Raw genomic sequence first — 27,793 nt, 5'->3', positions numbered from 1 at the left:
AAGTGATGGTTGATCCATCTTTGGAATGTTCCAGGTTGGATGAGGTTTGGAGCAACCTGAGAGAGCGGAAGGTTTGGGAGTGGAATGGGGTAACACTGAAGGTCCCATCCCACCCAAACCATTTTGGGATTTATTCAAGGATCAGATGAAGATGTTGAGGGAATTTGAAGGGCTGGAGTCCCTGCTGCTGCCTGGGATGGGGAGTTGAGGCTGGAATCACGCAGGGAGGAAAAATACATCTGTCATTCTTGGAGCAGCCCGAAAAAATCCGCTGCCAACGTGTCATAATTACAGTGAGACAAATAGAGGTATTTAGGCTGGATGTATGGAATTGAGGAAATGTCACAATTGGCTCTAGGGATTACTGGAAATGCAGAAGAAACCCAATAATTTAATAGCAATATCAAAGTACAGGCAGCAAGTCATGTCCTTGACAAGGCTCTCAGCTGTGATGAATAGAAATGAAAGGACATTATTTCCTCCAGTTTGGGGCATTATTTGAAAGGCAGAACCGAAGTAATAGAACATAATTGAATTATATTTTTATATCCATTGCTGTGTGTGCATCCATTTCATTCACAGGCAGTATTTCTTGCAGGAACACAAAGCCAATATTCCTAATGAGACACACAGTGTGCAGAGAGGAAGGGTTTGAGCTCCCTGCCAGGCTGGAAGCAGCATTCCTGTAACTATTTACTCCATAAAGTTCAAACAAGAGTGGGTTGGAATTCACAGATTTCGAGTTAGAATCAGGAAAACACAGAATGGGATTGGGAGGGAGTTTAAAACTCATCTGTCCCACACCTTCCATGGGCAGGGACACCTCCCACTGTCCCAGACTGCTCCAAGCCCCGATGTCCAACCTGGCCTTGGGCACTGCCAGGGATCCAGGGGCAGTCACAGCCGCTCTGGCAATTCCAGCCCAGCCCCTCCCCATCCTCCCAGCCAGGAATTTCTTCCATAAATCCAATCTATCTCCCCTCCTTCAGCTCCATTCCCCATAATATTTTTTATTTTTTTTACTGTTATTTTACAGGGCAAAAATTCAACTTTTTATTGCCCGCCCTGCAATCGGGCAGGTTCTTTCTTTTCATCATCAGGACTTCAAAAACCCAAATTACCCCTAAAAAATAAACCAGGGAAAAATAAAAGAAAAAAAAAAATCCTAAAACTGATCAAGAGATTAAAATATCTTTTATACTTTTCTATGTTTATCCTCTACTCCTCCAGAGAGATCCCAGTGGCAGTTGCACACCATGTGAAAAGAGGAGAAAATTCTCCAGTGAAATAGTTCTAGAGTTCTAGAACAGTTCTAGTTCTAAAAACTTTGTGTTTAGGCAAATAAAACATATTTCTCTTACACCTCATCTTTCTTTTTGACTTACTCTCTCTTTTCTCCCATCTCCTTTTCACTGCCTATAAATTTCCAGCACTTCCAGGTCAAGAAGAAATAAAGAGAAGCTTCTCAAATCCCAGATCTCTCAGGTTTGTGTCCTTTTTTTGACTTGATATATGGCAAAACTGGGGTAAAATACTCCCAGAGCAGCTTTAAGCATTGCAAGTGCTTTAGGATCATCAGGAATGGTTCCTCATGGAATGCTTTGGGGTGGAAGAGACCTCAGAGATGATCTAATTCCAATCCTTCATGTCTGAGGCAGGATTTAAGGTTTTCCCTGGCACACGGGAGAAACTTCCAGCTGGTAAAATAGCTGGATCTGTTCTGGGACAAAGGGGTGGCTCCCCCCACCAAGGGCAGGTGTCCCTTGATGGCCAGAGCCACCCTTGTCTGTGTCCCTGAACCTCCCACTGGGGTCCCTGAGCAGTCACTGCTCCCGTCAGGGATTAAAGAGAAGAAAAAATCCCATTTTTCAGTCTGCCCAGAGCCTGTCCCTGAAATAAAGAGGCTTAAAGTTGAGGCAAGAGCAAGATGGTTTCGTCTGGGCACGCTGTCAAAAATGGAAAATTCTGAGGTTCAGGGAGCAGAGCGGGGAGTTACAGGATAGAAATAAAGAATAGAATGATCAGATAATTGTAAATTGGAATATCCTGAGTGGGAAAGATCCACAAGGATCACGGAGCCCAACTCCTGTCCCTGCCCAGACCCCCCCAACAATCCCACCCTGTCCATCCCTGGCAGCGCTGCCCAAACCCTCCTGGAGCTCTGGCAGCCTTGGGGCTGTGCCCGTGCCCTGGTGAGCCTGGGCAGTGCCAGCACCTCTGGGGAAGAACCCTTCCTTAAAATCAAACCCTATAAACAAATATAACTATAAACCACATTTATGAAGGTTTTTCAGCTGAACTCAGTGTTTATATATTCCCATATATCCACAAAAGCCAATCCAGGTCTCCCTATCCCATTCCTCAATACCCTTTTCTCCCCTCCTCCAACTTTTGCAGAATCCCTCTGCTTTTCGAGCAGCTCTGCTGACTCACATCTTTATGCTCCTCTTTTTCCTGGGTGCTTTTCCTCTCCCTTTTCCAGCACTTTGATGCCCCGGTGGGCTCGTGCTGCCGTTCACGCACAGAAGTGGCATTGAGAATTCCAGCGGGAGGAAGGGAGGCGGATCTTGGCTTTTCAAGGCACTTCCTCGCTGGTTCTGCTCGGGAGAGGCTACAAAAGCTCCTGACTCCCACACTGGAGGGATTCATTCCGTGGGGGATTTGATCCAGAGGCACTGAGGGAAGCGGGATCCTCCCCTCAGCAGCTTAAACCCATCGTGGAACTGCCCCTTCACTGCTGAATTTAGATCCACACAGGATTAAATCCATCCCAGCCAGGCCAAAGTCAGGCCTGCAAGTCGTGGATCTAAGAGCCCCTAGAGCACAATTCCCGCTTTCCAAAAATAGAAGGGATGAGTTGTTCCTCCCTTCCCCGAGTGCAGCTCTGCCTGAACAGCTCCAGACACCTCAGCCCATCCCCGCTGCAGCAGCAACATCCTAATTAGTGGATTAGGGATGGCTGGCTAATGAGGAGCTGCCAAGGAGGGACCCTCAGGCTTCTGGAGGACACGGTCTGGGCAGGAACAAACATCAGCCATGTGCTCGGGAAAAGGGAGCTGGGATCCAGGCATGGAATAAAAGGGAGGTTTTTGGGAATGCAGGGAAGCAGCTCTGGTTGGACCCAGTGTTTGTGGGGCTGGGAATGCGGAGAGCTCTGCATTCCCACAGGGCTGAGCTTCTCCAAGGAGATCAGCAGGAGCTGGGGACACTGGGATGATGTGACCCCCATGTTCTTTATATGCTCATGGAATTGTTAGGATTGGAAAATTCCTCTAAGACACCGAATCCAACCATTCCCAGCACTGCCAAGGCCACCACTGACCCCTGTCCCCAAGTGCCACATCCACAGGGATTTAAATCCCTCCAGGGATGGGCACTCCAAACCTCCCTGGGCAGCTGTGCCAGGGCTGGGGAACCCTTTCTATGAAGGAATTTTCTCAATATCCAACTTGAGCCTCCACAGGTGACACTTGAGGTCATTTCCTCTGATCCTGGAGGTTTTTACATGGAAAATGGGAGCCTGCCCTTCTTGGCTGTCCCCTCCTGGCAGGAGCTGTGCAGAGCCACAGAGTCCCCCTGAGCCTCCTTTGCTCCAGGCTCAGCCCCTTCACAGCTCCCTCAGGAACTCTCCAGCCCCTTCCCAGCTCCCTCAGGAACTCTCCAGCTCCTTCCCTGCTCCCTCAGGAACTCTCCAGTCTCTTCCCAGCTCCCTCAGCCTCTCCTGAGACAAGACACCCACATTCCAACAGGGAAAATCCTGCTGCAAAGGGAAAGAGGAGAATTCCTCATTCCATGCCAGGAAAAGATTCCCTGCCAGCCCTGCAGGGAGTCAAAACCAGTCAGGATAATGGGATTGGTAGGGCAAGGTTTAGGTTTAGTCCTAACAGGACTGGGGGATCCTTTGGGATCCTTTCCAGCTTTATTTTCTATTATTCCTTTCTGCTAAAGAATTCTCCTGGAAAAGCTGTGGCTGCCCCTGGATCCCTGGCAGTGCCCAAGGCCAGGTTGGACACTGGGGCTTGGAGCAGCCTGGGGCAGTGGGAGGTGTCCCTGCCATGGCAGAGGTGGAATGGGATGGGATTTAAGGTCTTTTCCATCCCAAACCATTCTGGGATTCCATAAAATCATCCACCTGCAGTGCTCAGCTCAGAGCACTCTCAGGATTTCCAACCCCTTTCATGCAGATCCCTGTCACGTCCCCCCAGGAATGCCAGGGAATGTGAAGAGAAATATTTTTTCCACCTTCCATAATTCCCTTTGCAGTGCATTGTCTGACTGATGGGAAACAAAGCAAGTTTATCATGACAGACTTCAGCCTAATCGAGGGATTAAAAGTGAATTAAGCCTTTTTTAATTTGTCTCCCACCACATGCCCCAGAGAGCGCAGCAGCTTCAGCTGTGATTTCAATGAGCTGTGGCAGGCAGCTGAAAAATCACGGATTGAAAGACTCATCTTGCTCGGGAAAAGTTCCTGGGCTGGTTTATTTTCTCCTGGAAGCTGCCAAAACTCAGCCTTAATTTATGGATTAATGATCACCTGCACCAAACTGGCTGCTAATAGACAAAGTATGATCATTTCCAAATGAATCAGTGCCACCCAAGCTGCTTTGTGGAGTGAGATAAAAGCCTGATTTGCTTTTCCTCAATCATATTACAGGAACTATTCTAAGGAGCCCAGAATCCCCGTGGTTTTCTGGGTAAATATCCTGCGTTTTCTCTGGCATTTTGAAACAATGAACGCTCTTGAAAAGCTCCATTCAGGTTATTCTTAGCTCAGAGTGTTCCATGTGCCATTCAGCAGGAACTGGGGCTAAAATTCCCTTTTTTTAGTGCCTCCCATGAAAACTGGTGACACCATCAGCTGTCAAAAATTCCTCTTTGCCACTCAGCTGAGCTGGGCTTAGAACAACAGATCCAGGGATTTCTACACGAGGAAAATTTGTTGCTGCTCACAGAAACCCAAGCAAAGCATGGTCCAGGTAAAGGCAGAGAGATGGGGAGAGAATCCCAAAATCATGGAATGGTTTGGGATGGACAGGGCCTTAAATCCCATCCCATTCCACCCCTGCCACGGGGGTGCTTCCCTTCAAATTTCTTATCTCTTGAGATAAGAAATTTGCAGATTAATTGCTGCCTTTAGACACAAAATCAATCTCAACAAGCCCCTCTACCTTCTGCTTTAAATTATAGTTTAAATTATTGGTTTTAATTGTCACCTTGGGCTTTGGCCTGTGCACGGTGACGCCCCTGGGGTGACCTCAGCTGCTCCATTTCCAGCACTCACTTTGGGTTTTGGGGCTGGTTTTGTGTTTTAAACTGGTATGTGCTGGAAAAAAAGAAATCTTTTTGCCTGAAAAGTGAGGTCACAGCATTGGAGGAGGGGGCTGAGGATCCAGGGTCCAGGGAGGGAGGGGATTGCCCCCCTCTGTTCTGTCCTTGGGAGACTCCACCTGGGAAATTACAGCTCTGGAATTCTCAGCACAAGAAAGTTATGGATTTGCTGGAATGATCCAGAGGAGACAACGGAGCTGCTCGGAGGGCTGGAGCTGCTCTGGAGCCAGGCTGGGAGAGCTGGGAATGTTCCCCTGGAGAGGAGAAGCTCCAGGGAGAGCTCAGAGCCCCTTGCAGGGCCTGAAGGGGCTCCAGGAGAGCTGGAGAGGGACTGGGGACAAGGGATGGAGGGACAGGACACAGGGAATGGCTTTTAGGTGGAAAAGGGGAGATTTGGGTGGGATATTGGGGAGGAATTCCTGGCTGGAGTGACCAGGACAAGGGGGAATGGCTTTAAGCTGGAAGAGGGTAGATTTAGATGGGATATCAGGAAGGAATTCCCGGCTGGGAGGGAGGTGAGGGGCTGGGCTGGAATTCACAGAGCAGCTGTGGCTGCCCCTGGATCCCTGGAAGTGCCCAAGACCAGGTTGGACATTGGTGCTTGGACCAACCTGGGATAATGCAAAGTGTCCGTGCCCATGGCAGGGGTGGGGATGAGACGGATTTCAAGGTTCTTCCCACCCAAACCATTCCAGGATTCCCCGAAAGAGCCCCAAATTCTGGAGCTGAGCGCAGCCAGGGCAGGGGGTGCTGCTGGGGCTCACCGGTTTTGTTGGAGAGGCGGAAGGACACCATTTTATCCGGGATGCTGCAGACATTCCGCACCGAGGCGATGCAGCTGTAGTTGGCGTAGTCCTGAGGTCGCAGGTTCTTCAGCTTCAGGATCTTTGTTTCTCCCTGGAAAAGGGGGGGAGAACGTCAGGAAAGGGCAGAGGCAGAGGAAAAATGGATGTGGATCTGGATTTCCATCCTCCTCCAGCATTCCCAAGTGGGTTTTTTGGGATTGACTCCAATGTTATATCCCCAAGACACAACCAATGGATCCAGAAGGGATGACACTAAAAAAAGGAGTCAATTTGCAAGTTCCACAAAATGAAACAACTTTTCCAGAGATTCTACCTAAAGGCTTTGAGATCCTCCTCCAGATGACTTCCAAAGGATACAGGGAATATCAACACTGGAAAGTCAGAGGGAAATTGGTTTGATGGAGTCCTTCAAGTCACAAATTTTTCAGGTTATTGTAAGGTACAGTTTCCATGAAGAAAAAATCCCAAGGTACTAAATGCCTCCTGTTTTCTTTTAAAAATGAGGAGTTGATGGATTCTATTTTTAGCCAGGGAGCAGGGATGGAGCATGGGACATGGAATGTCAAATTCCTTCAAATACAGACAGCAGGAAACTGAGAAATGGGAAATGTGAGATTCCCCCATGTGAAGTTCCAAAAGAAAAACGAGGAAAATGTTCATTATCCAGTGTCCAAATAAATCCAAACAATTCTAATATTGGCACAGCCTTAGGAACACATGAAATTATTTTTAACAATATCGGTGGATGTGGATAAACTGCTCAGGAATGTCTAGGAAAAATATGGAAGTTTGAAAAAATAAATGTGCAATCCTGGCAAAAAAATAAATCCATATAAAAAATGCAGCAGAGCAAGGAAGAAAAGAAACAGTCCTTGAAGTCTTGGAGAGACTTTGGGAATATTGGGATTTAAGAGGTTTCTATGTACAACCAATCCCATGGAAATGATGGGATTAAAATTAAGCCCATTGCAAGGCCAAGCCTTGGAAAAGCTGAGCCTAAAGATCAAATTTGTGCTTTAGGAGGTTTCTCTGGAATAGGGAAGGGCCTGGAAAGGCACAGCCTTAGGAAGACATAGACATGGATAAACTACGCAGGAATGTCTAGGAAAAATAAGGAAATTTGAGAAAATGAATGTACAGAACTGGGAAAAAAAATAAATCCATATAAAATAATAGAGCTGAGCAGGACAGAAAATAAACAGTCATTGAAATTTTGGAGATATTTTGAGAATATTGGGATTTAAGCAGGTTGTACGGACAACCAATCCCATGGAAATAATGGGAATAAAATTAAGCCTTGGAAAGACTGCTCCTAAGGATCAAATTCCTGCTTTAGGAGGTTTTTCTGGAATAGGAAAGGGCCTGATCCAGGCTGCCAAAGGCACTGAGTTCTGGAAGCACTGGGCAGCTTCCTCCCAGCATTCCCTCTGTAGCTCCAGGTTGAATTTGGGCTAAACTCCCAATGGAATTTAGGATCTTGTCCCCAGCTCACAGAGATTTATAAAAAATTTATATATTTTCCTCATTGGTTGGGATAATTAGTCTAATTATGTCTAATTGCGTAATTATTGTAAACACAGCAAATTTAATCTCGTGCTCAGGCTGAGCAATTCCAATGAGCAACAAGGATAAGAACTCTCATGGAAAAAATCTCCATCGAGATTTGGGATTTGAGGAGTTCATTTCTCCAACATTTTTGTGGACAGGGATGGGCAGGTTTGCTCCGTTTCTCTCCCCATGGGTGCTGGAACAAGTGGCTGATGTTTGGAAGAATCTGATCATGTTTAAGGAATTTGTTTGGATTTCCCCAGTTTTCCAAGTGTCTCCCATGATTTAATTGCTGACTGGATTTTGGGATCATCCCAGGGTAGGGGCAAAAAGGGAAAGGGGGGGGATTCTGCCCTGATCAGATGACACCCCACCTGTAGAGCTGCTCCAGCACTATGGACAGAGCAGGATGTGGAGCTGCTGGAGTGATCCAGAGGAATCCATGGATGAAACACCTCTGGAGCCAGGCTGGGAGAGCTGGGAATGTTCCCCTGGAGAGGAGAAGCTCCAGGGAGAGCTCAGAGCCCCTGGCAGGGCCTGGAGGGGCTCCAGGAGAGCTGGAGAGGGACTGGGGACAAGGGATGGAGGGACAGGACCCAGGGAATGGCTCCCACTGCCAGAGGGCAGGGATGGGTGGGAGATTGGGAATTGGGAATTCCTGGCTGGGCTGGAATTGCCAGAGCAGCTGTGGCTGCCCCTGGATCCCTGGCAGTGCCCAAGGCCAGGTTGGATGGGGTTGGAGCACCCTGGGATTCCTGGGTATGAATGGGATGAACTTTATGGTCCCTTCCCACCCAAAGCATTCCAGGATTCTGTGTTTGCCAGAATAATAAAAGCATCACAATAAAAACTCTTTTTTGGGGTAAAAAACACGAGAAATTTTGTTCCCCTTTCCATTCCATTTAATTTCCAGATTAAAATCTCAGACCCCTCAAGAAAAAAATTCCCTCTCAAAATTTCCAAGTCTCAATCCTCGGAAGCCAAATCCTGCTGTCCCTCTTCCCATCAGCTCTCCCTGTTTGCATCCCATGAAATGAACTAATTAAGAAGAAGATGTTGATGACTCTTGTACCTCTAATTACATCTTTTCCTCTCATAAACACAGAGCAGGTCTTTCCTGCACAGATCCAGGCCATGCTAATTCCAGCTGCCCTCCAATAACTGGAGAAAGGTTATGGATAAGATTGGAATATCACCAGGACAATCTGATTTATTCATTAATTAAACCCACACCAAGATTTTAGGAAGGGTGATCTTAATAACCTAAAAAAAAAATAATAATCTAATTTCATGTGACACATTTTAGTAGATGAATCCTTAGATTTTAGGGAAGGCAATCCTCATCATTTCCATAATAAAATATAAAATTAAAAAATCCACTTTCCCTTTTTAATTGAAACATTTCAAAACTCCGGTTTGTACTCGAGTCCAAGAAAAGCCCCAGATTTCCTAAACTGGGTCTGTTAATGTTAAATTAAAAATAATCTCATTACATTTAGGACACCAATAACTTGGCTCTGTGATTTAATTCCCATCTCTGCAAGGTTCCGGGCTCCACATTTCTCTGGAAAACACGGAGCTGTTGGAGCAATGTAAAGCTGTCAAGTACAATAAAAAGCCACAAATGAAGGTGCTCTCAGATCATTAACTGAAAATTATTTATGAAAGTCACAGTTGCTTTCTGCTCTGAACATCAAATTACCAGACAGTTTTCACCTCTATCTTTCCTTGTTATTCCTTGGGATTTTCCAAATCCATTTTTCCCCTTTCTTTTTAATTTTTTTTCTTCAAACACCATCCCATACTTTTGGCCACAGACAATGGGATTTGTCACCTTTTTTCATCCTGCCTCAGTGCAAATGTGTACATGATAAATTAATCTCACCTTATCCGACAGAGCCAGGATTCCTTCAGGGCTGGGAATGGGAGCAGGAACACTTTGGGCGAGGTTTTATTTCCTTTTTTGACACCTCATTTTTAAGTGGGGAAATTGTGAAATGAAAGCTTGTATTTAAAGATAAAAGAGGCAGAAAAAAAGGAGTATAAAAACTGACATGGGGAGCTCCCATAGAGAGCTGCCACAGTAGGGAATCATGGAATTTTTAAGGTTGGAAAAGCCCTCCAAGATCATTAACTCCAATCATCAACCACCTCCATGTTCTCCATTAATCCATGTCCTCAAGTGCCACATCCACATGGTTTTTGAACTTTTCCAGGGATGGAGACTCCACCCCTCTTCTGGGCAGCCTGTACCTCTTCTACAAATAAATTTTTCCTAAAATTTAATCTACATGAAGAGATTTTTAAGGTTGTAATTTAGGCTGGGCGTGGAATCACTGAGTTGGATCAGGAAGGATGAGGAAATGGGAATCAGAAGTTTGGGCTTGCAGGATCCAATAAAAAACACTTTAAAAGGCCTCCTGTAGATATCACTCCCTCATAATTTAATAATTAATATTTTTACAACAATCTAAATATATTTTATGCCAGCAAATCTATTAACAACACCCAGGAGCATTTGGGTGGGGCATTATCATCGAGAGGCCATCTCCAATCCCCACCCCACAAACCCAGCAGGCAGATCTCATTACAAAGACCCAGGATGGGAAAAAAAATCCCGGTTTTTAGGCCTACCTGGGTAAAGAAGGGCTCGTAGATCTCCACTCCCTTGTCGGAGCCCTGCAGCAGCACCTCCTGGCCGCGGCGCCAGCTGTAGCGCACGGGCGGGTTGGAGTTGGCCACGCACCTGAGGAACACGGTCTTCTCATAATAAAACTGTTCCTTGGCTTCCCCGATGCTCTGGTGGACCGTGACTATGGGATCATCCAAATCTGGGAAAAAAAACAGGCAGGGAAAAACACGTTTAAGCCAGGCTTTAGCTGACCCGACAACAGCACGGCGCCGGGAATTTCCTGCGATGCCTCATAGGGTAAAACAGACAAAACAGCTTGAAAAGCCCCTGATTTTAGGAATTTTGCAGAAGAAGTCAGGTTTAGGATTTATTTCCTGCTTCCCAACTGGATCTCCTTCAAAACTCACATTTTTAGTCAGAACAACACAGCCAATCTCATGCTAATGTCAATCATATTTCTATTATAGTGCAATGATTACCGTGGTTTCGTCTGGTTCACAGCTTTACTCCTTGTTTCTTCTAACTCTTTTCCACAAAATTATAAAGCTTTGGCAATAAATAGACAGCCTGATTTGCATCCAAATGGCAGGATCCAGGAGTCCATGGATCATGTGCACGCAGCTGTTTGCTTTAAAAGCTGCAATTTAAGGCAGCAATTTAATGCAGATTCCCTGCTTTTAGTTACAGGCATTTAACTTCCAGCAGGTAAATTCATCCCGGGCTTTGGAACACATTTCTCTTGATTAAAATACAGATATCAGATAATTACTCCCACTGCAGCAACTCCAAGAAAATGAGATGCCCACAACGAGGAATTGGCCTCCACAAGGAATAAAAACACAATAGCCCTTGGAATATGAGGATACCAAAATAATTGATTTGGGCTTTATCCCACCAGGAAAAAAAAAGATTCCTGGTCTGGGGGTTTTTCTGAGCTTTGTTTGGAGGGACAATTTTATTGAGGAAAGAAAGAAATTGAAAAAGGAAAAACCAGGAAAGCAAGGGATGTTTTTCCTAAGTACTGGTTAAAAATACACAACTTCCAAATGACCCCTCTCACAGGCAGGAATTCCTTCCCAATATCCCATCAATCCTGTCTCTCTGGCAGTGGGAAATTATTCCCCCTTCTCCTGCCCTTCCATCCCTGGAAGCTAATGGTTTTGGTGGGAAGAACCTTGAAGTCCATCCCACCCCACCTCTGCCATGGTAGGGACACCTCCCACTGTCCCAGGCTGCTCCAAGCCCCAGTGTCCAACCTGTCCTTGGGCACTGCCAGGGATCCAGGGGCAGCCACAGCTGCTCTGGCAATTCCAGCCCAGCCAGGAATTCCCAATTCCCAATCTCCCATCCAGCCCTGCCCTCTGGCAGTGGGAGCCATTCCCTGGGTCCTGTCCCTCCATCCCTTGTCCCCAGTCCCTCTCCAGCTCTCCTGGAGCCCCTTCAGGCCCTGCAAGGGGCTCTGAGCTCTGCCTGGAGCTTCTCCTCTCCAGGGGAGCATTCCCAACTCTCCCAGCCTGGCTCCAGAGGTGCTCCAGCCCTCAGAGCATTTCCATGATCACTTCAACAATTGCTTGGAACAAGCAAACGTTGCCATGTTTGTCTTGTGCTGGAATCCCGGACTCAGCATTCCAGGTGAGCCCTTCAGGCACACAGGAATACAACATTCCATGTGCAACTCAGCCTTGGCTGCAACCGTTCCAGAATCTTCTCAGCACTGCTTATTCCTTAAAATTCCTTAAAACCCTTTGGGTAGGTCTTTATCCTCAATTTTGACCCTATTTTTGCAAAGCCTGGTGTGAGTAATTATCAAAATGTTGATCCATCAGGTTTATTTGAGGCCAAATTTCAATGAAATAGAGAATGATGTTCTCAAATCTTCAAGTGACCAAAAGGAACCAGTCAAAGGCACCCATAAATCCCTCTGCAAAGGTGGAGAATCCTGGAATTGTTGAGGTTGGAAAAGCCCCCTGAGATCACCAAATCCAACCATCAACCACCACATTCTGCACTAAACCACATCCTCCAGAGCCACATCCACAACTGGCTGAACTTTTCCAGCAGTGCTGACTCCACCCCTTCCCTAACAGACTCTTCCAAAGTTTGACAATCCATGGAATTCTTCAGGAAGAATTTTGTTAATAAAATAAATATATTAGAACACATAAGAATTCCATGTTGAAAAGCAATTTCCAGGAAAAAAAAAAGGCCAAGCCTAAAGACTAAAAATTCATCTTAAGACTAAAAATTAATTTTGAGCTGCTCGGTTTCCATTTGCATAAGACTGAAGCTGGAGAGTATCTTGATTAATTAGAAACAAAAACTCTTCCAAAATTCCCAACAATTCCAGCAATAATATCTCATAATGGGGCATGGATTTTAAATAAATGTTACCTTCATCCCCCCCCTCCAAAACATTTAATTTAAGATCACAGAAGAAAATCATGGCTCTGCTGCTCCAAATTAGGATGGCATTTCCTAATGAGACTTCAGTTTTGTTCAAAAGGTTATTTGAAATCACGGCAGCGCTTGAAAAGGGTTGAGAGTGCTCAGAAATTCTGGCTTCTCCTCATGAAGTTGAAAGCAAAAAGGAGAAAATTACCTCGCTGCAATTTTTAGGGTCAAACTCCTGAGTTTTGGTGGAGGACAGAAGGTATCCTGCATTGATTCCCAGGTTATCTCTGCTAAAGCACATCCCTGGGTGGCAAGCAAGGAGCCATGAGCTCCATCACCGAGTCCAGGGATGCTCTTCCAATCTCTGACCCTTGGATGAAGGTGAATCCTTGGAAAAAAGACCAGAGAGGTCCAACTCTGGGCTCAGCTTCATTTTCATGAAGTTACTGAAGACAAGGCAGAGGAAATCCCTTAAAACCTGGAACCAGGACAGAAACCAGGACTGAAACCACGTCCATCCCTGGCTGCAAGAGCAGGAGAGCTGTTTCCAGGGAAAAATTCCTTCTCGTCCAACCCATCCCTGGGAGCAAATTCCTGAGCACCCTGTCCAGCTTCAGACATGGATAAACTGGAGCAATGCAGGGAAAGGAACCAAGGTGACTGGAGGCCATCTAGATCCTGAGGGAGCTGGGTTTGGCCAACCTGGAGATGGTTGGATGAAGGGAAAATCAAATTTCTGTCTTCAAAAGCCAGCCAGGGACTCCTGGAGAAGATGAAGACAAAGAAGCCAAGATGAAGAGCAGATGGAATTTCTGTCTTCAGCTTGCTACCAGAAAGTTCTGGAGAAGGTGAAAAAATCCTCTTGGAGGTGCAGAGGACAGGAACATGAGATCTAGGCTGCACCAAGAGAAATTTCACCTGGATATAAGGAAATCAAATTCCGTGTGTAATCAGACAAGTGTCCAGAGGGGCCATGGGATACTTGGAGACATCCGAAGCTTGGTTGGACAGAGTCCTGAGGAATCTGACCTTGAAGGTGGCCCTGGTTTGAGGAGGGGTTTGGATAAGACGTCATTCTAGATAAATTATTCCAAATAACCTCATGATTCCAGGAGCTGTGATGTCATCACCTGCTTGTCCAATCTGCTCTCTTGGAACAGGTCCATGCAGGATCATGGAAACAGGGAATGGATTGGGATGGAAAGGACCTTTAATCCCACCCAGTCTCACCCCATTCCATGGGCAGGGACACCACATACTGTCCCAGGCTGCTCCAGCCCCAGTGTCCAACCCGGCCTTGGGCAGTGCCAGGGATCCAGGGGCAGCCACAGCTGCTCTGGGAACTCCAGCCCAGCCAGGAATTCCCAGTTCCCAATCTCCCACCCATCCCTGCCCTCTGGCAGTGGGAGCCATTCCCTGGGTCCTGTCCCTCCATCCCTTGTCCCCAGTCCCTCTCCAGCTAATCCTTCCCAAGCAAGCACTGAACTACGGCAAGGGATTGATTTTGATAGGAATATCGGGAAAGCTCCAAGAAATCCAAGCTGGGAATGGAACTGCAGCAAAGCCTCTGCCAAAGCATTTCATAATGGTCAATTAATGGAAAATTCCCACTGCAGAACCTGATGGATTTTTTTTTTTTTTCCAACGGCAGTGCTGGAAAGATCCCTCCAGCTGCAGCAAAGCCAAAGCAGAAGCAGTACCAGGAGAGCAAAGAATGCTCCCAATTTTTGGGAGATTTTCCTGAGCATTCCCAGCGCTGGGAAGGGCTGCACAAATGCGTGACTGGCTGGTTACACAAGGCTGGGCTTTGCTCAGGCCACGTCAGAGCTGGAAAAGAGAAAAAGCAGGAAAAATATGGCGTTTGGACAAATGATTCTGCAGGGATATTGCAGGGATACTCCAAAACTCCCTGCCTTTAGCTAGATAGGTTAAAACCACATGATCCCAGTGCTCATGGAATTTCTGCAGAATTCCAGCTTCAGTTCTGATTGAATCAGCATTAATTGATTTTCAATTTTCTAAACAGATTTTAAACCCCTCCCTTTTTAAAGCCCTGTGCATGTGGGTGGCTGGGGGTGGTTGTTCTTTCCAAGCAGCACGGGAATGTCCAGGGGCTTGAAAGGCTGGGAGGGAAGGGAAGGGCTTGGAATAGTCACCCAGGGAAGCCCCTGGAAGTGTCCAAGGCCAGGTTGGATGAGACTTGGAGCAGCCTGGGACAGTGGAATGTGTCCCTGTCCATGGCAGGGGTGGGATTTAAGGTCCCTTCCATCTCAAACCATTCCAGATACAATGATTTCAAATACCACACAAAAATAAACCTATAAAGATTTAACATTGAGAAGCTCAACAAGATGAATCTCTTCACTGTTTTACTAGAAAGGGAAAAATAATCCTAAAATTTTCATTTTGTGTTGATGAAATTATGAGGAGTCACCAGATTAAATCAATTTTTAAATCAAATTGAACTCATGGGTGCTGCTACACGGTTAAAGTCTCTTAATCAACCTGAAAATAATTACGGAAAGATGTTTCCCACAGAGGTTTGTGCCACCATCAGGTTCAATTTCTCAGTTTTTAATCTCTGAATTGAACCAAGCACTCCCCAAAACCCAGATGGGCCAGGCATGGTAAACACTGGATTGGAAGAATTCCCGTCACACATCCCTAAGCTCTTGAACAAATGCAAAACTCAACCTAAGCTGACCAAAATAGGTCTAATCCAAATTCCCTGGGAATTGCATCATCGTGGTGGAGTGGAGGTGCACAGAAGTGTGGCAGATGCTGTTCAAATCCTCCTTGTGCAGAATTCCAAAGGCATTGAGCTGTCTGGGAGTGCGGAACAGGGATCACGATCCCCACAGCCCTGACCTGAGCTCCGGGACAGCCACAAAGACGAACAGCTTGGCAGGATCCAGGCTGGATTTGCTGGATCATCTCCTCCCAGCTGCTGGGCCTGCAGTTTGCTGATTTCATTTGTTAATTAGCTGCCTTTGTCTTCAGATGTTCGGAGCAGGCGGGATAAGAATAAAACACATCTGGGAAAGGGTTGGGAACGGCTTCATCCCGGCGGGCAGAGCAGAGACAGCGGTGACGCATCGCTGAGCTGGAGTTATTCAGCTCCTGAGTTATCCCTAAATGTGAAAGTCCTGTTTTTTCCATGTTATTTTTCCTCTGGGAGTCATTCAGCTCCTAAGTTATCTTTAAATGTGGAAGTCCTGTGTTTTCCAAGTTATTTTCCCTCCTTGGCCTAGCAGAAGCTTTCAACCATGGAATCACTGAGGCTGGAAAAGAGTTTAGGATCATCGAGTCCCAGCTGTGCCCGATGCCCACCTTGTCCCCAGCCCAGAGCTCCGAGTGCCAAGGCCACCACTGCCCAATGTCCCAAGGTGCCACATCCACATGGATTTCAAATCCATCCAGGCATGGAGATTCCACCCTGCACCTGTGCCAGGGCTGGGCAAACTTTTCAGGGGAAGAAATTTCCCCAAATATCCAATCTAAACATCATGGAACCATGGAGGTTGGAAAAGAGCTCCGAGGTTACCAAGTCCCAGCTGTGCCCAATGCCCACCTTGTCCCCAGCCCAGAGCTCTGAGTGCCACCCCCAGGAAATCCTTGGGCACCTCCAGGGATGGGCACTCCAAACCTCCCTGGGCAGTGCCAATCCCTGAGCTCCCTTTCCATGGGGAAATTCCTGCTGTGCCCACCCTGAGCCTGCCCTGGCCCAGCCTGAGGCCGTTCCCTCTCCTCCTGTCCCTGTTCCCTGGAGCAGAGCCCGACCCCCCGGCTGTCCCCTCCTGGCAGGAGCTGTGCAGAGCCACAAGGTCCCCCTGAGCCTCCTTTGCTCCAGGCTCAGCCCCTTCCCAGCTCCCTCAGGAACTCTCCAGCCCCTTCCCAGTTCCCTCAGGAACTCTCCAGCCCCTTCCCAGCTCCCTCAGGAACTCTCCAGCCCCTTCCCAGCTCCCTCAGGAACTCTCCAGCCCCTTCCCAGCTCCCTCAGGAACTCTCCAGGCCCTTCCCAGCTCCCTTAGGAACTCTCCAGCCCCTTCCCAGCTCCCTCAGGAACTCTCCAGCCCCTTCCCAGCTCCCTCAGGGACTCTCCAGCCCATTCCCAGCTCCCTCAGGAACTCTCCAGCCCATTCCCAGCTCCTTCAGCTGCTCCTCATCAGATTTATTCTCAATAGCTCACAGAATTCCAGAATGGTTTGGGTTAGAAGGAAGGAACTTAAAGCCCACCCAATGCCACCCCTGCCATGGGCAGGGACACCTTCCACTGTACCAGGGCGCTCCAAACTCCATCCAACCTGGCCTGGAACACTTCCAGGGATGAAGCAGTCACAGCTTCTCTATCAAGGCAGGTTTGAAATACTCTGTGTGAGATATAAACCTCAAAAATGCAATTAATTTCTCTATTTTTGCAACCTACAGAAAGAAAATTGAGCTCTCTTGCTCTCCACCCCTTCACGTGTCCAGTGTGGACACACAACAGTTCTAACCAAGCTGGGAAAAATGGGAAGCAAGTTATTCCCAGCTCCATGTGAGCTATTTTCCCCTCTCCAACCCTTTCAATGTGATTTATTCTGCATCTGCAGTGCTGCATGTGCAGAACAGCCCCGGCAGAGAAAACAAGCAGCATTTCCAGCTGCTGGAAGGAAGCAAATGTTCCCTCCTTGTTCCCACGATGAGGAGCGTGACCCTGGGAGCCCCCTGAGGAGCTTCCATCGATTTCCAATGGAATTTCAGGAGGATCAGAGCCCTGCCAGGAGGCTGTTAACACACTCCAACACAAAAGGACAAAGCAAACGACTTCAGTATCAACAATCCCCACACAGCTCCAGCCTGTGATGCTTTCCTGAGGGTTCAGGCTACAAAAGAATCCCAAAAAGAAAAATACAATGAGCTCTCGGGTGATGGGATTTTATGGAGAAAATATTTTCTCCCCTCTTTTAATGAGGTTATAAATACACCTGGTTGGAAATATGAGCGTGTCCTGGGGACACCAGGGGGATGGCAGAGCGGGTGCAGCACTACAGAAGGGTTTTCCTCCTCCAAGGACACCAAGCAGAGCCAATTCCCATCGTCTCTGAGGCTGGATTAGCACCGGAATCCCCAGGGAGCAGGCAGGATTTCAACATAAAGAACAAACAACCACATCCACAACAATGTTGGACTTCCACGGGGACGGGAGGAGCCCTGAGGAGAAGGATTGGGAGTGTTGGGGGATCAGAGGCAGGACATGACCTGGAATTGTGCCCTGGGCTGATCCCTCAGCGTGGGATTCTGCCCCTCTGCCCCACCCAGGTGAGACCCCACCTGCAGAGCTGCTCCAGCCCTGGATCCAACAGCAGGAGAATGTGGAGCTGCTGGAGACATCCAGAGGAATCCATGGAACTACTCCAAGGGATGGAGCAGCTCTGGAGCCAGGCTGGGAGAGCTGGGAATGTTCCCCTGGAGAGGAGAAGCTCCAGGGAGAGCTCAGAGCCCCTTGCAGGGCCTGAAGGGGCTCCAGGAGAGCTGGAGAGGGGCTGGGGACAAGGCCTGGAGGGACAGGACACAGGGAATGGCTCCCACTGCCAGAGGGCAGGGATGGGTGGGAGACTGGGAATTGGGAATTCCTGGCTGGGCTGGAATTGCCAGAGCAGCTGTGGCTGCCCCTGGATCCCTGGCAGTGCCCAAGGCCAGGCTGGACACCCTGGGACAGTGGGAGGTGTCCCTGCCATGGCAGGGGTGGCACTGGGTGGGATTTAGGATCCAATCCAACCCTATCCATTCCATGATTCCATAATTCTTTGGAAATATGCACAGGTGGAAAAGGATCAGTGGATTTCCCCAGGAGTCAGAAACTCGCACATAACGAGGCACATCCATGAATTCCCAGCAGAGCTTCCCAGCTCCAGGGAATGGCCCAAAACTGCCCCAGGCATGGCCTGAAACACTGGAAAAGCCCTGGAATAATGGGAATTTCTGGGACCACTGTGCAGGAAGGATTTAATTTGCTCCCACACTCAGAATCAGTGACTGGAGTACAGGATCCTAACCCAGTCTTGTGCTTTTAAGCAACATTAAATAATTAAAAGGCAACAAAAATGGATTAATTAAAGGACAAACAAAAATATTTAATTAAAGGGCAAAGTACAACAGGAAACTCTTCCACACTGGAAAATTAACTCAGGATCTGAGTTTGGTAGACAAGATGCAACAAGCACAAAACATAGAATTTCTCCAGAAAGTATATTTAATAATTATAATTTTAAATAAATCATAAAATTTTTAACTTAAAAAATAATTTCTTTTAAATTAAATACATTTATTTAAAATTAAATTTTAAATAAAAGTGAAATTTAATAATAAATAATTTAAATGATATTTATAATATATAGATTATTATTGGCTGTCAGCACCTCATAAGGGAAATCAGTACAGAAGAGCTCTTTTAGCTACAGGGAATATAAATATAAGGAATAAAAATAGCTGGAAATGGAAGGAAACCCAATTCAGTTTGGGGAAGAACCAGTCTGATTTTTTTTTTGGAAAAAGAAGCAGCTGAACAGAAAAGCTTGGGCAGAGAGAAGGTTCCTCAAAGCTCCATGACCAGATGGTTTTTAGGGGGGGAAAAAGTCATTAAATGGATTTTTAATAGAGCAGCAAAGAAAAAAAAAAATCAACCCTAAAAAGCAGACAGAGCCATGAGATAAAAGAGGTCAAGCTAAACCTGCGGCATGGTCAATTCAAAAATGAAATTCCATGGAAAAATGCAATCAGAGTTGATTTAAAAATTCCAGATCATTATCATTAAATCAAGTACACTCAAATCAAGTACACATTTAAAGCATTTTTAGTCCCACTTCCATCAGGCTCTTCCCGAATTTACTTTGGATCCCCACTGTGCTGGAAAATCCAGATGGACCAGGAGCCCCACCAAAAAAAAAGTGGAATAAACGAGATTTAAATCCACTCTGACACTGCAGGGACTGGGACTTTTTAACAGTAATTTTGAGTTATTAATTCCTTCTGTACCTGCATCATTTTTCCATAAAAAAAGCAGGAAAAATGGATTTCCCAAGCCAGGAAAAACAGGCATTGATGCCAAAGGCCACCTGATGTGCTCGATGTGGAATAATTGTTACAAATTAAGAGTATTAATGTCTTAAGTCAGTAATTATTGGTTTCATAATCGCAAACCTAATTAATGCTCGTTCCCCCACTTCTTAAATGACACAAACTTAATTTTGTGGAATTAATGAACAACAAACTGGGTTAAGAAAGTCTGGTTTTAGAGCACATCCATCTCTACTTAGAAAAATTTTTCCAGAGGCTCCTTAAAAGGTTTAAATAAATCCCTGTTAAAAGGGAAATTCGGAATTAATTGAGTGTAAGTAGTAAGGAGGGGCTGCTGGTGAGACCCCGCTGCTCTCTCCCTGCCTTATTCTGGATTTTAAATGGTCCAAAAAGAGAATAAATGTATTTGTATAGAGAAAACAAAGAAATTATTGATTATTTCTTCATTTATAATAAACAACGGAGTGCAGATTGGGTGGTGGAGATGATCCGAGGGTTTGAGCACTTCTCCTATGAGGAAAGCTTGGGAGAATTGGGAATATTTACATGGAAAAGGCTCCAAGGAGAGCTCAGAGCCCCTTGCAGGGCCTGAAGGAGCTCCAGGAGAGCTGGAGAGGGACTGGGGACAAGGGATGGGGGGACAGGACCCAGGGAATGGCTCCCACTGCCAGAGGGCAGGGATGGGTGGGAGACTGGGAATTGGGAATTCCTGGCTGGGCTGGAATTCCCAGAGCAGCTGTGGCTGCCCCTGGATCCCTGGCAGTGTCCAAGGCCAGGTTGGACATTGGAGCACCCTGGGACAATAGGAGGTGTCCCTGCCATGGAATGGGTGGGATGGGATGAGCTTTAAGTTTCCTTCCATCCAAAACCATTCCAGGATTCTGGGAGTGCACCCAAAGCAAATTTCACAGTCCAGAACTCAGAGGAGCCTCCAGGATGACCCAAGGGATGGAGCAGCTCTGGTGGGAGAGCTGGGAATGTTCACCTGGAGAAGAGAAGGCTCCAGTGAGCCCCCAGAGCCCCTTGCAGGGCCTAAAGCAATCCCAATCCTTTGTATTCTTCACCACAATCCCAGTCTTTCCTGTTTTTTCCCTCCAATTCCAATCCTGCACATTTTCACTGAAATGTGAATATTTTTTGGTTTTCACCACAATTCCAACCCTTCACATTTTTCCCTGCAATCCAAATCCTTCACACTTTTACCTGCATTCCCAATCCTTCACATTTTTCCATGCAATCCACATCCTTCAGACTTTTCCCTGCAATCCATAACCTTTACATTTTCACTCCAATCCCAGCCCTTCACATTTTCCACCACAATCCAAATCTTTCACACTTTTCCCTGCAACCCCAATCCTTTGTGTTTCTCATTGCTATCCCAATCTTTCCTATCCTTCACTGCAATTCAAATCTTTCATATTTTTCACTGAAATCCAAATACTTCTGATTTTTAACATCCATCAGCTTTTCCCTTCATTCCCAATCCTTCAGATTTTTCCTTACAATCTACATCCTTCAGATTTTTCACTGCAATCCAAATCCTTCATACTTTGCACCACAGTCCCAATCCTTCACATCCTTCACCACAATCCTCAGCCTTCATATTTTGCCACAATCCCAACCCTTCAAATTTTTCACTGAAATCCAAACCCTTCATATATTTTACTCCAAATAAAATCCTCCACATGTTTCACTGCAATCCCATTCCTTTACATTTCTCACTACAATCCAAATCTTTCCTATTTTTCCCTGTAATCCCAACCCTTTACATTTTTCACTCCAATCCCAACCCTTCACATTTTTCACTTCAATCCCAACCCTTTACATTTTTCACTCCAGTCCCAATCCTTCACATTTCCCTTGCAATCCAAATCCATCACGTTTTTCACCACAATCCCAGTCATTCACATTTTTCACCGCGATCCCAACCTTCATATTTTCACTCTAATCCAAATCCTTCACATTTTTTTCCTGCAATCCCAATCCTTCACAGTTTTCCCTGCAATTCCAGTCCTTCACATCCTTCACCACAATCCAAATAATCCACACTTTTCCCTGCAATCCCAACCTTTCACATTCTTCTGACCATAAAAACTCCGCGAACCCGCGGCATCCACCATTAAAATCAGGATTCACAAGGAGCCGAATGTTTCTTGGGAACAGCAGCTCTTTTAAGGCATTCCTAAAGGACCAAAGGCAGAATTCCAAGGATTTACTCACAGTACACGTCCACTCGGATGGATTTGATGGCCGGGGAGCCCAGGCCATTCTCAGCCTTGCAGTAGTAGCGGCCTCCCTGGTGTCTCTGGATGTTGGAAATCCTCAGGGTTTCGTTGAAGACACTGGAATCTTGGAATCTGTCTGAGGCACTTCCTGCTGTTTTGGTCCACCTGATCTGAGCAAGCACCAAAAACCAGGATTACATTTAGGTCTGGAAAATGGGCACAGTCTAAAACTCAGCACAAATATCCAGGATTACCTTTAGGTCTAGAAAATGGGCACTCTAAAATTCAGCATCAAAATCCGGGATTACTACAACTCTGGAAAATGGGCAGAGTCTGAAACTCAGCAAGAAATTCAGGATTACCTTTAGGTCTAGAAAATGGCCACAATATAAACCTCAACACTGAAATCCAAGATTACTTTAGGTCTGGAAAATGGACGGAGTCTAAACCTCAGCTCCAAAACCCAAAATTACTTTTAGATCTGGAAAATGGGCACAGTCTAAAACTCAGCACCAAAATTCAGGATTACTTTAGGTCTGGAAAATGGGTTGAGTCTAAACCTCAGCACCAAAATTCAGGATTACTTTAGGTCTAGAAAATGGGCAGAGTCTAAAATTTAGCACAGAAATCCAGGATTACTTTAGGTCAGGAAAATGGGCACTCTAAAATTCAGCATCAAAATCCAGGATTACTACAACTCTGGAAAATGGGCAGAGTCTGAAACTCAGCAAGAAATTCAGGATTACCTTTAGGTCTACAAAATGGCCACAGTCTAAACCTCAACACTGAAATCCAAGATTACTTTAGGTCTGGAAAATGTGCACAGTTTAAAACTCAGCACCAAAATTCAGGATTACTTTAGGTCTAGAAAATGGGCAAAGTCTAAAACTTAACACAGAAATCCAGGATTACTTTAGGTCAGGAAAATGGGCAGAGTCTGAAACTCAGCACCAAAACCCAGGGTTACTTTAGGTCTGGAAGATGGGAACAGTCTAAAAGTCAGTGCCAAACCTTAGGATTTGTGTGGGTGGCACCGGGATTTCACCTTGGATGATTCAGGGAAATTCCCAAGAAACTCAACAGCTCATGGGAACAAACACTTCATCCAGGAGTCCCTGAGAAGTTGCATTTCATGGAATCATGGAACGGTTTGGGTTGGAGGAGTTTAAAGATCCTGTTCCAGGATCTTTAAATTCCCACTATGCCAGGTTGCTCCAAGCCTTGAACATTCCCAGGGATTTCTGATCTGTGGGATTTGAGGCTGCCTGTGATGGGTCTGGGAGGAGAAATCAATTCATATTTCCTTTTTTTTTTTTTCCTTATGGTTTTGTTATCATTGTAATCACAGAATCACAGAATAGTTTAGGTGGGAAGGGAGCTTAAATCCCATCTGATCCCAAACCATGGACACCTCCCACCATGCCAGGATGCTCCAAGCTTCAGTTCTCCAGGAGAGCTGGAGAGGGACTGGGGACAAGGGATGGAGGGACAGGACCCAGGGAATGGCTCCCACTGCCAGAGGGCAGGGATGGGTGGGAGATTGGGAACTGGGAATTCCTGGCTGGGCTGGAATTGCCAGAGCAGCTGTGGCTGCCCCTGGATCCCTGGCAGTGCCCAAGGCCAGGTTGGACATTGGGGCTTGGAGCACCTGGGACAGTGGGAGGTGTCCCTGCCCATCCAGGGGTGGCTTGGAATAAGATGGTTTTTAACACCCCTTCCAACCCATTCTGGGATTCCATGGAAAGAACTGGGAATGAGAAGGTGATCCCACTGTTCCCCAGTGCTCCATGGAGAGCACTGCTGCTCCACGTCCAGCACTGCTCTGAATTCTCAGTGAGCTAAAAAATTCTTTTTTGTTCCATAAACCAGAAAATAATCAGAGTTGGAATTTCCCATTCCCCTCATCTAAAGCTTCTACAATTCCCTTGGATTAATACCCAAGGAAAGGGCCCCTCTCTGAGGGGTGTAACCTTGGGAAGATGTGGAATATCAAGCAAAGGTCTGGAGAAAAACCACAGAACTCATTAAAATAACAAAGATTTCCTCAGCAAACCAAGAAATAAGCTCAGCAACAGCACAGTATCCCAGGAAAAATCAGGGAATAACCATCAACAGATTTAAAACACCCCAGGGGGAGCAGAAATCCATTGTGGATCAATTCCCAATATAAAAGGCAAAGGTAAGGAAGTAACAAAATGGCTCAGGAATCACTTCCCGTTTACTCAGCCCCAAATGTTCATGCAAAACATCTTCAACCCATGATGTTCCATTAAATCAGAGTCAGCACTTCCAAAGGATTTTTCTGGGAATGCTGGAAGTCTCAGGATGGACCCAGGGACCGGAAATCTCCTCAGCTCCAGGATCAGCTCCATGAAACCATTCCCAGGTTTGGGATTTCCATCCAACTGCCACCAGTGTCCAAAGGTGTAAATCCCAATTTTTCCCTAAAAATCATTGAGTATTCCAAGTTTTCCTGGGAATTTGCCTCCCTGGTGCTCCCTGGACAAGCTCTGAGATCCCAGTTTACACCAAGCTGTTACTCCAGCCTGAGGTGACGTCTTCACCCACTTTGGGAATGTTTGGAGGATGGATATCTTCGGAGCTGCTCCCTCCCATCCCAAGCAGGACTGGGGAATCAGGAGCCAGCAGCTCCCTGTTCCCAAAGGGATTTGTTTCCCTCAAGAGTAAAAAGGCATCAAAATGTGTTTGTACCATTAAATTCAAACACTGGCATCTAAACAAAGAGGGGAAAATGCCTTAAACAGATTTTTTTGCACTTCAAATTCACTCCTCGGAGCAGAATCGTGGTTCAAAGTGACAAAGCCGTGGTGAAACCCAGGCAGTTCAAATTGAGACTTTTTTATCCTCTTAAAACAACAATTTCAAGTGTTGTTTCTGCTTCTCCTTCTCCCCATCTCCACTGATTTTACTCCCCTTGAAGGAGTAAAAAACACGGAAGCAGCTTCACAGAGTTCCCAAAAAGCTGTCAGAGATGACAACGACTCAACTGAGCTCCACACGAGGAAATGCTTCTTCTCTAAGCTTTCAGCAAAAAAAAATCTTTACTCCATTACCTGTCACAGTCATTAGGGGAAGATTTGGGGCTGGGAAGTGTCATAAATAAAGGAACCCAAATAAAAACCCCAAACAAATAAAAAGGCAAAACAAAACCAACCAAGCCCTCCTTCAAAAACCCCAAATTGGTTTTCAGGAGAGTCCTGTCCCTCATAATTTCACAGAAACGTAAGGGTTGGAAAAGTCCTCCAAGATCATGAAGTCATGGCACAGCAAAGGCCACCACTGCCCAATGTCCCCAGGTGCCACATCCACATGGATTTGAAATCCCTCCAGGCATGGGGAATTCCACCCTGCACCCTTGCCAGGGCTGGGGAACCCTTTCAGGGGAAGAAATTTCCCCAAATATCCAATCTAAACATCATGGAATCCCTAAGGTTGAAAAAGAGCTCCAAGATCAGAGTCCCAGCTGTGCCTCATCCCCACCTTGTCCCCAGCCCAGAGCTCTCAGTGCCACCTCCAGGAATTCCTGGGACACCTCCAGGGATGGGCACTCCAAACCTCCCTGGGCAGTGCCAATCCCTGAGCTCCCTTTCCATGGGGAAATTCCTGCTGTGCCCACCCTGAGCCTGCCCTGGCCCAGCCTGAGGCCGTTCCCTCTGCTCCTGTCCCTGTTCCTGGAGCAGAGCCCGACCCCCCGGCTGTCCCCTCCTGGCAGGAGCTGTGCAGAGCCACAAGGTCCCCCTGAGCCTCCTTTGCTCCAGGCTCAGCCCCTTCCCAGCTCCCTCAGGAACTCTCCAGCCCCTTCCCAGCTCCCTCAGGAACTCTCCAGCCCCTTCCCAGCTCCTTCAGGAATTCTCCAGCCTCTTCCCAGCTCCCTCAGGGATTCTCCAGCCCCTTCCCAGCTCCCTCAGGAACTCTCCAGCCCCTTCCCAGCTCCATCAGGAATTCTCCAGCCTCTTCCCAGCTCCCTCAGGAATTCTCCAGCCCCTTCCCAGCTCTGCTCCCCACTCTGGACACGCTCCAGCCCCTCCATGTCCTTCTTGTCATGAATGACCCCAACTGACCCCAAGATCTGAGATGGGGCCCCACCAGTGCCAAGCACAGTCTCCAAAGCTTCACCCATCCCTAATTTTATTCTCCACCAGGCCGACACAACATTCCCACCCTCCTCCATGGCATATTCCACAGGAAGTCAGGCTGGTTTTTGGGAAGCTTCTTCTAGACAAGACAAAATCCAGCTCAGTGGAGGCCAGGTCTAAGGGGCTCTGCTCCCACCACGTCATGCTCTGGAACATCACCAAGGTTATTGATGCCCTGCAGATCAATATCAACCTGTTTGATTAAACCTGTTCCCATTTGTAAAACTCCATTAAAAAATCATCCAGAAAATCGTGCTGTCCTTCAGACAGTGCCAGCAGCAGAGGAAGAAACTCCAGGAAAATCCCTAAATATTGGGAGTTGATGAATCCCAGTTTATGTTCACATCAGAGCTTGTTGTTATTGCCAAAATATCCTGGTGAGACTGGAAATGAATCCCACCCTCATTTCCAGGAAATTTTCTGAACTAAATCCCAAATCTCAATGATCCAAACCCTAAATTTGTCAGTAATCCAAACGCTAAATATCAATGAACCAAACACTAAGTTTCCCAGAGATCCAAACCTTAAATCTCCCAGAGATCCAGACCCTAAATCTCCCAATGATCCAAACCCTAAATCTCCCAATGATCCAAATCCTAAATCTCCCAATGAGCCAAACCCTAAATCTCCCAGAGATCCAAACCCTAAATCTCCCAGAGATCCAAACCCTAAATCTCCCAGAGATCCAAACCCTAAATCTCAAAGATTCAAACCCTAAATCTCCCAATGATCCAAACCCTAAATCTCAAAGATCCAAACCCTAAATCTCAAAGATCCAAACCTTAAATGTCCCTGTGATCCAAACCCTACATCTCCTGGTGATCCAAACCTAAATCTTCCAGTGATCCAAACCCTAACTCTCAAAGATCCAAAATTTAAATCTCCCAGTGACCTTATCCAAAATCTGCCAGAGATCCAAAACTTAAATCTCCCTGTGATCTAAACCCTAAATCTCCCAGTGATCCCAATCAGCTGTGCCATATTTTCCTCCCATAGGATCCCAATTCCTCCCACTGCTCTCGCTGATCCCAAAATGGGAGTGAGAATCTGAGTTCCAGTGGGTTCAGCTGTGGTGACAAAGAAAGGAGCTGACATTTGATTTTGCTGGAAAAGTGAGAGAACTGGGAAGGGGGAGCAGAGGAAAATGGGTAAAGGGTGGGAATCTCACTAAGAGGGATTTGGCAGCCCAGCTTGGAAGGAAAGGTATCAACAGCAAAGGCCAGGCAGGAGCAGCTGCTGCTGAGAACGAGTCACAGATCCTGCAAAAACTCCCTGATTCCTTAAAAAATCAGATATTCCATACATAATATTCCTTAGAAAATCAGGAATCAGATCGACCAGCTGAACATGGTTATTTGTTTGGGATTTTTCCTTAAAAAATCCCTTTTTCCTCTCAAATGACAAGGTCCTGATGGTCACAAAGTATTAAAAAATGTGATGACACAAAATTCTGGGATCTAAACACATTCCAAAAAGGAGATTATTGCTTGGTGGGAATTTAATCCATCCATACCTTCTTATCCCAGTCATTGGATGAAACTTTTCCATCAGGCAATTCCAAAATATCTGTCTGAGCACATCCTGCCTGCACACTCCAGGTGTTGGAGACAGGACAAGGAATGTGTGGAATCAGTTAGGATGGAA

At 46.5% G+C, this 27,793-nt stretch overlaps 1 protein-coding gene across 1 annotated transcript in view; it reads right to left on the bottom strand.

The window, feature by feature from the left end:
* Positions 1–27,793, bottom strand: part of MDGA2 (MAM domain containing glycosylphosphatidylinositol anchor 2) — a 189,648-nt gene that overhangs the window by 90,789 nt on the left and 71,066 nt on the right. The window contains exons 3-5 of the mRNA XM_072930608.1: positions 21,988–22,162; positions 10,320–10,516; positions 6,096–6,228 (exon numbers count right to left, since the gene is read on the bottom strand). Of these exons, the coding sequence (XP_072786709.1) occupies positions 6,096–6,228; positions 10,320–10,516; positions 21,988–22,162 (505 nt within the window). The remainder of the gene's footprint in view (positions 1–6,095; positions 6,229–10,319; positions 10,517–21,987; positions 22,163–27,793) is intronic.

The sequence above is a fragment of the Taeniopygia guttata genome, chromosome 5 (assembly GCF_048771995.1).
Source record: "Taeniopygia guttata chromosome 5, bTaeGut7.mat, whole genome shotgun sequence".
NCBI classification, from domain to species: domain Eukaryota; kingdom Metazoa; phylum Chordata; class Aves; order Passeriformes; family Estrildidae; genus Taeniopygia; species Taeniopygia guttata.
This window is presented reverse-complemented; position numbering and strand designations above follow the sequence as displayed.